Here is a 10,156-nt window from a genome sequence, read left to right as displayed (position 1 = left end):
GTAAGGGCACAACACTGCCAGGTTGAGTCGGTGGTGAAATTACTGGCAGGGCATGTAGAAACCCTCGAGGCAGCAGAGATTGTTAGTAGTGGACTCACCATCGTAGACCCAGGGACCATCGCAAAGGTTAGCATAGCCATACACCTGCAGCACAACCACATTAGTTTTGCCTATGAGTTGAATAACTCACATGATGCAAGGTAGATGAAAACAACATGTCTGCTTTCTTCACCCTGACCAAACCTCTTTTCCTACACGATCATACTCTCTCAAACATGCCCCACAACTACTACCATCCCAAGCCCATCATGCTCACTTTCTTCCCCCTCCCTCAATCTAACTGCACCTCTTTGAAATTCTAGGGAATATCTGTGATTTATAACTTGAAATACAACTCGTCACAGCCTCCACCCTCTGCCCGTTCCATTCTTGTCTATACTTCTCTCCCCTCTCCCATTTATGTTAGGGGGGAAAAAAAAAAAAAAAAAAAAAAAAAAAACAGGTTATCTGCAAACAGCACCACAGGCTACAATCAGATATGAATGGATCTAATGAATCGTCATCATCATCCGGACCTCCTTTCCCACCCAAGGGCAGGGTGAAGAGTAGCAATGTCCAGACAGCCCAAATTTGCCCAATCCAATGGCCCATGCTTCCATTCATTCATCATTCAAGCTCCCGGAATCCTGGCTCTATCGGATCTCAAAAACATTCACCACGTTCTGTAGCTTCACATAAACGTATCCAATTGAGTCAGTCCGGACGCTGCCACGTTAAAAAAGGGTGCCAAAATCCCTGATCATGTACTCTCACGATCACTAATTTCTGCCCAGGGGCGCCCCCTTCCTACCTCTGCATACCCAGGTAAGAGGGGAGGGGGGAACGAAGCGAGCTCCACCCGCCGCTATTCCAGCTCACGACCCTCCCCCATACCCCTACCCATCCCGCCACCCCTCCCGTCATTTATTACTGGCAGTTACACTTCAAGATGATCTCATGCTTAACATTCTTGGTCCCAGTACAAATACAAACATAAAACACTAGGATATGGTAAAAGTATATAACTATCAACACGCTGCAGCAAGAAATTATTGCATTATGACGTTAACAGTAAACCAAAACGTTAACAACGGCCACCTCAGGCCTCATGTGTTGGATGCACTGCATTGCACACACACAAACACACACACACACACACACACACACACACACACACACACACACAAATACGCACGCACGCAAGCACCCAACGCATGAGGCCTGGGATGGCCATTGTTAATGTTTTTGTTTTACTGTCAACATTATAATGCATTAATTTCTTGCTGTAGCGTGTTCATAGATATATTATATACCGTATTTTTTTACATATCCCATTGTTTTATTCGTGTATTAGCAATGTGACTATGCGTGTAAAGTACGAAGTTAGCTTGAGATGCAACTGCCAGTTAAGAATGACGAGTGAGGGGTTGGGAGGGGTAGGGGTATGAGGGAGGATTGGGAGCTAGGATAGAGGCAGGTGGAGCTCGTTTCATCCCCCCCCCCTCCCGTCTTGCCTAGGTATATAGGGGTAGGAAGGGGGCACCCCTGAGCAGGAATTAGTGATCGTGACTGTAATTCTCACAACATTCATCCAGCCAGCTTGATCTCTTGTCAGTTCCCTAGCCTTACTGACTTCCAAACCTCTTCCTCACACACTCATCCACCATATCTCTCCACCTTGGCCTACCTCGCCTCCTCCCTCCTTCAAATTCACTCAGATATACGTTTTTCACCACTCTGTTGTTATCCATTCTCTCCACATGACCATACCATCTCAGTACACTCTTCGATTCTGGTGTCCACTGACTTCTTCAATCCACATCTTTCACGAATCACATTATTTCGTATCCTATCCACCCTCTGTACTCCACATAAATTCCTCAGCAGTCTCATCTCCACTGCTTTTACTCTTGACTTTTAATTTTCATGTCACACCATAGTCTCACATCCATAAGTTAAAGTTGGCACCAACACTCCCTCATGTAAGCCTCGTGCAGCTGCAACAAAAAGCCTCTGTTTCTTATCAAGGTCTTCATTGCACCAGCTACTTTTCTTCTTTGTATCACTCTGCTTTGAACTTCTTTTGCACATTTTCCTCTCTTTTCTATCACTGTACCCAGGTATGCGAACTCTCTCACCAATTCCAGTCTCTCTCCATTCGCTGTAACATCGCACTGGGAGTTACATTCTCTCTCAATAACCATCACTTTACTCTTTTCTACATTTATTCTCAAGGCACGACGTTCACAGACATCAGCAAAACTCTGCACTAGCCTACCAAGTTCTTGTTAGGTACTTGCAAGCAGTACTACATCATCAGCATACAACAAATTTGAGATATTCCATCCATCACCATTCATTACCAACACCATCCCTCTCTCCATTACTCGTGTTTTTACGTCTCTCATCACCCCATCCATATATATATATATATATATATATATATATATATATATATATATATATATATATATATATATATATTGAACAACCATGGGGACATCACACAACACTGTCGCACGCCGACACTGATCGTGAACCATTCACTCAGATGCCCATTAACCCTTGCACATGCTTCGCTACTATCGTAAAAACCCTTGACAGCACCTAGCAGCTTACCATCTACATCGTACCTTCGCAAAACTTTCCACAATCCCTCTCTGTCTACTTTGTCGTATGCTTTTTCCAGATCCATGAATGCCATAAACACCTTATGGTCCTTCTCACAAGCCTTCTTTGCTATCTGTCTCAATGCAAACATTTAATCCACGCATCCTCTGCCACTCCAAAAGCCACCCTGTTCATCACTCACTAGGACTTCTGATCTCTCTTACTTTCTGTATAATAATTCTTCCATATACCTTCCGTACCACACTCAATAAACTTATGCCACGATAATTCTTGCATTCACTTCGCTTACCTTTATTTTTGTACAGGGGTACAATCACAGCCTTTTCCCAATCTGCAGGCACAGTTTCACTCATCCATGCCCTCTTTCATATGTGCAACAAGCACTTCATTCCACTCTCTCCACTACACTTAAGCATCTCTACATACACCTCATCAACCCCAGCTGCTTTCCCATTTTTCAGCCACTTCACAGCACTCTTTACCTGTGCGAGTATCATGTCTCCTGGCACTGCATTCCTTCTCTGCACACCCTCAAAACCAATCACATTTACAGCCGCTCTGCTCTCTCTATTCCCATTCATCAGGCTTTCAAAATATTCTTTCCATCTGGTCCTTACTTAATCTCCATGGGTTAATCTACCACCTACATCCTTCACACCATCACATTTCTTTCCGCTTTCACTTCTACATTTCCGCAACTGTTTCCAGAATAACTTCCTATTTTCAGAGTAGTTCGTATTCATTTTTCTTCCTAGATCATCATTTATCTCCTTCTTTTTCCTCTTGACTAGTCTCTTTACGTGCTTCTTGCTCTCAATATACTCAGTTTTTACTTCAACTGAACCCCTACCCTGTTACCACTTTAGCCACTCCCTCTTTTCCTCCACCGCTCTCTTAACCTCCACATCCCACCATGCCGTACCTTTCTTCTTTTTTGTTACTCTTGCTACACCACACACCACTTTAGCACTCGTCACTAAGCAATCCCTATATGCATTCCACAGGCTGTCCAGATCCATTTCATTCCAGTTCACTGATTCTAACCCCTCTTCTACTTTGGTCCTGTAATCATCTGCCATTTCTTTGATCCTCAGCTTCTCAACATTCAGTCTTTCTCCCTGACTGCTCCTCTCTCTCCTGATCCATCTCACTCCTCTCAGCTTGATCTGCATACCACAATCATATGATCTGACAGACCTCCACGTCGTTCTCTCACGGCCCTCGTATCAGCAACCATTCCCATCATCGACCTCTCTACGGGCACGTAATCAATCAGGCTTCTTTCAATACAATCCCCGTTTCCTCTATACCATGTAAATTTATGTGCATCTTTGTGTTTGAATTGAACATGAAGGGAATTACCAGCAGATACAGTAGTCTTTCTCTCTCTCTCTCTCTCTCTCTCTCTCTCTCTCTCTTCTTTTTGTGACTGATTTTATTTGTGGCTATTTATGTTAAAATGTGACGGTGATCTGCCTTTATTTTTCATGCAGTATGCAGAAAAATTAGGGCTCAAGGGTGGTGAAGTGTGGTAGGAGGGTAGATGCAGCTGCAAATGACGTGGTGGGCATGATATATGGTGAACACTGAGTATGCCGGACAGAGAGCAACTGACTGTATGGCAATAAGTAGGGATCTACATTTACACTGGAGATAAATGGTGGTTTGGAAGGCTGCAGCTGATGCAGGGTGGTGAGACAGAGAGAACAGTACGGCACAGTGATGTAAAGGTATGACAGTGGTAGTAGAAGTGGAGTATGGTACTGGTACAAATTATAACAGTTTGGTGAAGGAACAGGTATAAACGAGTGAGACAGCCATAGGGGGGTCTGATGAAGCAGAGGAGATAGGGTATTGGTAGAGACAAGGTATGGTGTCGTATGGTATGTGGTGTGGTGAGGGCATGGTGTCGCATAGTGTGGGATAAGGTGGTAGAAGCGAAGTGTGGAGTCGGATGGTAGAGGCAAGATGTGATACAATGTGGGGTAGTGTGGTGTGGTACTCACCTTGGTCTGCCAGATGTTGTTCATGCCGTGGTGGGTGACCATGTGCAGACATATCTCCTGCCCCACGGAGTACCCATTCTCCAACACATGGTTCAGGTCCCCGCCATTGGTCAGATCATGGAACTGGGGGAAGATACTGAGTGAGAGGGGCTGGATGAAAGTAAAAATCAAATGACTGAAATAATAACAGGATGTAGTTGCGAAACAATCTGATCGAGAGAAGAGATGAAGTGAGAGGCTGGATGAAAGTATGAGTTAAAATTACTGAAGGTTAACGGTACATCTTTATGAAGCTGGCATATGTTTCATGATATCATCTTTTCCCACACAGTTTGTACTGTTAACTGGGAGAAACTGGCAAATGATCTTTAAAGGTGGCAATGGAACTTACAAGCGCATTTTTTCTTTAAATTACTGTTGAGAGAGAGAGAGAGAGAGAGAGAGAGAGAGAATTTTCTGTACAGAATTTTGTTATCAAGCCAACGAAGTAAAATGATTCTCAATTATACAATTACAAGACAACTGAGTGCTGATTACTGGCATGGTATTCTGACCTCGATGGCACAGTGTTCCTTGCAGACACTAAGATCATCACAGCTGTCTACGTCGGCGGGATTGAGGGTGTACACTCGATGCACCTCATTCTCCAGTTCCACGAACATCCCACAGTTGCAGTTGGGACGGTCCCTAGTGGCCGGGGTGGCGCTGGGGTGGGGATGTGTTTACTGGTTAATGAAGGCACTTGTAATCGTCAGCTTACTATAGGCTTTCCTCGCGTCTCTTCGTTACCATACTTCTCTGTATTTAACATTATTTTTCTTTGTGACACAATCATTGGTGTTGGAGAGGCACGCCTTCACGTGGTGGCGAAGATATGACTGGGTAGCTCCTCTACCTGGTTATACAAATGTCCCCAAGTTCCCTACCTGTCCCCGAAAAGGATGATGGTGAACTGCAGGAGGATAACTTCAGCCTGCAGTCTACTGGGTTCACACTAAGATAAACCTGGAGTTGCAATACTACCACCACTACTTCTACTACTGCTGCTGCCCTTGCCAATGGCATAGCCAGAGGGGTTGCCCTAGCCATCCTGTCCAACCCTCGGGGATAGGGCAGTAGCTGAGGGACGTTTGTATAGAGAGGCAATTGAGCGGCCTGGCTACGTGCCACCCCATAAAGGCCTCCCTCCATCACCCGTCTGTCGGTAGCATGTACGAAATAAAAGTCGTTATCGTACTAAGGACATTAAGCTAAAGGAGACTGCTTCTGAACATCTCGACTTCGAGGGATCATATTCGTATGCTAAGTAAAATAATCTGGTGGCAACAAAACCGACACAAGACATCGCACTAAGAGAAGGCTCAATGGTTACAATGATAGAGGGAGAAGACCAGGCTGCAGTACATTGTTTATTCTTTAAATCGAGTTACCACTATTTCACGAAAATAATACGTTGGGGTGTTATATTAATGAAATGCAGGTTCCTGGGAATAAGACAGAAGTTAAACGTTATTTCCACCTCCATCAACACAGGTGGCTGCGCATGAGGTAGGCTAGGTGGCCTGGGCAAGAATACCTGGCGAGGGCGATGAAGGCGAGGACGAGAGCAGGGAGCTTCATGATGGTGCAGCTGAGGTGGAGTGGTCTGGTGAGTCTTATATACCCCAGGGATTCACACGCGTATTTACGATTAACTCCCTCTTGTAACTAAGGTTATGGTTCGCAGGAAGGACACCAGACATGGGAAGTTCCACATTTTCCTTTCCTCGACCTTGTAGCAAAGACAGAAAACAGCTCATGCACATTTCCCCAACTCGTATAACTAAGATTTGTCCTTGCAAATAGGATAGGAAGCATGAGGATATTATAAATTCTCCTTGTTCTTCCTGGAAAAAAATCGACAGAAGTCCGAGCGTGTTACGTCATGGCGACCCTGGGAACACACAGCTGCCTCTCCGCTTATGTGATGTGACGTATTACATGACCTGTCCTTCACCTCATACCGTCTTACCTCCAACCTCACCGACAACAAAATGAAACTAAGACACACGGCAGCTGAGAAAATAATTTGCCTTTGCAACGGCAGAACATTCGAATTACACACTGGAAAGTGGGCTACCATTCTTGCAAGTACATTTCTTTGGAACACCCACACCCGAGTGTTGTGCTCAGATCTATTCAACTAAACATAAAGAATGAGAAACTGCACAAACCTGTCGAAGTGCAGATCATGAGAGATCTAATCCCAGTATAATAAAGGGTCAGATGTTGTGATAATAGGTCAGACGGTGAATATTTCGCAAAAGTCAAATTGTGGCTGCCAGACGTAATGATTCAGAGTCTGGTCCATGGGGAGGGGGAAATCGACACGTTCCCCTTTTCCTTTAGCGACATTTTTTTCCCCTGCAGTAAGCAGCCTATGCAGAATTACTAAATGAAATATCAGTACATGTTTAAATGCTTTGCGTCGTGTAAATTTCACTGTTGATGGTTTCCACAAACCTATTTCTGTTAAAAAAAAAAAAAAAAAAAAAAAAAAGGGGGGGTGTAATGTTTAGATCTGTACATATTTTTTGGGTCATCGCATGACGAAACCTACTACTATATATATATATTTTACAACAAAAATGGGTTAAAGGTGAAGGTCACAGGGCAAGGTCAACTTTGCTTTTTCCCAGCAAAGTGAAAAAAAAAAAAAAGTACATTTTGTCAGGAGCAGACCTTCAACTCCTTCACCAAATTTGGTTAAATTAGGATAATAACTTTGCATTATATCGTGCTCCGAAGGATTATCACGGGAGGAACACCCGTCACCTTTGACCTATAGTTCTAAAAAACATTTCCTCATTCGATGACCCTCAGCTCTTCCACCTAGTTCAGTAAGTTATTTCACAGCAGGAACTATATTTTTAAAGCAGAGTGTATTTTGAGGGTAGCTACAAGGGAATAATCACACAGGGCATCCCCCGACCCAGGTGCAAGAGAGGATATCTACCCACATCCATCACCCTTCATACACGGTGCGCTCATCCTGTCCTGCTTCATCACCCACCACCATTTTTTATCATTCGATTCACTTCTTCCTATCCATCCCCCACCAACAAATTTCTCTCCCGCGCCCTTACATCTTACCGCACTACTTAACTTACCCATTTTCAGTTTATACTTCCCCCAGCCTACCTCACCACTGTGCTCATCTTTCCCATCCCATCCCATCCCAACCATTTCTCTTCAATCATTTACTAATCTTCCAAAAGACTCATCCATAGGCTATGCCACAAAAACACCCCAACTGATACCATTACACCAGTCCTAAATGAGACAACCAACATACATTCACGATGGACGATGGGTATATGTCAAAGTAGTGACTGTCCCATGTGAAAACGTTTGGTTCCAGCTGTTCGCATGGAAGGGTATATGGGCCTTGGAAACAAACTGTCTGGTCCAAACAGTCAGCTACATGATTACTCGCATTATAAGTAGCTATAACCCGGGGTTCATATGAAAATGAACCAGAACTAGGTGAACTGCAAGGCGAAATTGCCTTCTTCCTGCAGTCTACTATCTCTCTTTCAGAGGACAGGGAGTTGAGGGAGTGGAAAATACCCACACCCTGAAGCCACCATCAGATAGCTGTCTTACGAATGTCCACCCAAGAAGGCCACAGGGGGCAAGTGTAGTGAGAAATTTTGACTCCCTGGAAATACTGATTCTTGCGTTCTTTGCGCATGCGCCACCGGCTGCCAGATGTATGGCTCATTCGCAACAGAAGCACTCAAGAGAGAGGAACTAGCGGTATAATTGGTTTTTCGTACGTCAGCGGAATCGGGAATTTTGCCAAAGATATTCTGTGCTGATTTCACAATTCAGTCCCATAATTTTTTACTAGTTTAGTCTTACTTGCCATTATAAGGTCTCTTTCTCCTTTGAACTGGAAGTCTCTCTAGCACGGAGTTGCCACCCAGCCACCACTGCAGCTCTAGCCACCTTGAGTACCACCGGCGACGGGAACTTGGCCACGTAGTGCTTGCTAGACGCGGCACAACCGAGCTTGCTAGAGGCGGGTTGGCAACGCAGGAGTTCCAGTGTTTTAGTGTGCTTGCTAGACGTGGCACAACCGAGCCTGCTAGAGGCAGCTTGGCAAGGCAGGTGTTCCAAACCACAAACTCCCTGGAATCCTGCAGGCTTCCCCTACGTGACACTGAAGCTGGAGCAAGTCCCACACGCATCCCCTACCACACATAGTGAGTGCCCTCCAACCCCTGGAAAAGGAATCCCGGGATTGGTAATATAAACTCATTGTCCCGACTATCTCAAGTCCCTTCTAACTTCACCGCTAGACCCACTCTGGGTACAGATCGCACTACTCTATCCCCACACGGAGAGGGAAAGAGCCAGACATCGGGTCTCCACCTTCCCGGAGTCTGAGTCGTTGTCTATCTCTCCCTTGGTCCTACTCTTATAATGCACTACACCACCGACAGAAGTACAGACAAAACCCGGCCCCATCCTTTTCCACAGGGGTCCTTGTGATGAGTGTGTGTTTTTATGCAGGACGTCCCCTCCACATCTTCCCTCCCAATTCCCCTTCGCCCCAGTTAATCATTTCTTGTGTATAATCTCATGATACTGGAGGTAAAGTTGTATATAGATGCTGCTGCAATAAAAAATCTTTTGTCTTGCCGTCTGGAGTTTCTGTCTACCCTGTATTCTTAAAGTGTGATCAGTCCTGCTTTGGTGATCCTCCCTGTTTAGAAGAACCCCATTAAGCTAGAATTACCATAGCATAACAATATATATATATATATATATATATATATATATATATATATATATATATATATATATATATATATATATTAAAGTGGGATATATGAGTAACTCTTGATGTTTCTAAAGCTTTCGTCAGAGTATGGCACCATTCTCTGCTGTCCAAACTCCCTTGTTATGGACTAAACGTCTTTTGTTCCTTTGATTTCTTCATATCTTAGTGACAGGAAAATAAGAGTAAAAATAGATGATGTATACTCCAATTTCCACTCAATTAACGCCGGCGTGCCACAGGAATCAGTTCTGGCGCCAACCCTATTCCTGGTTCATATTAATGATCTCTTATCTGTCACCCACAATCCCATCCACTCATACGCAGATGACTCAACGCTACATAGTTCATTCACACTCAGACACCCATTTACAAAGTCTAATATCTCTACCTCTCAACTCGGTACAGCCATCTCCATAAATCAAGACCTATTACAATCAGTGAATGGGGACAAAACAACCTTGTCTCTTTTAATACTAGAAAAACTAAATATATACAATTTACTAATAGACAGATAATGCCACACTCGTACATTACCTTCAGTGTTACTAATATTCCCATATTCAAAAGTATTGAAATTCTTGGCGTCTCACTTAACAATGCCCTCAGCTGGACCTCTCATATCAGATCACTTGCTAAATCCGCCTCAAAGAAA

At 44.1% G+C, this 10,156-nt stretch overlaps 1 protein-coding gene across 1 annotated transcript; it reads right to left on the bottom strand.

Annotated features, from left to right (window-relative positions):
• Positions 1-8,908, bottom strand: LOC145412457 (uncharacterized). The gene is made up of 5 exons (XM_080282342.1): positions 8,580-8,908; positions 6,253-6,306; positions 5,231-5,381; positions 4,677-4,799; positions 1-144 (listed from the first exon to the last, which is right to left on the bottom strand). Exons 1-5 carry the CDS (start codon positions 8,906-8,908, stop codon positions 40-42), a joined length of 762 nt encoding a protein of 253 aa, XP_080138468.1. The 3' UTR covers positions 1-39.
• Positions 8,909-10,156: the final 1,248 nt, after the last annotated feature.

Source organism: Coenobita brevimanus, chromosome 93 (genome assembly GCF_032717465.1).
Source record: "Coenobita brevimanus isolate Jiangsu-jjx chromosome 93, ASM3271746v2, whole genome shotgun sequence".
In the NCBI taxonomy this organism is placed as follows: domain Eukaryota; kingdom Metazoa; phylum Arthropoda; class Malacostraca; order Decapoda; family Coenobitidae; genus Coenobita; species Coenobita brevimanus.
This window is presented reverse-complemented; position numbering and strand designations above follow the sequence as displayed.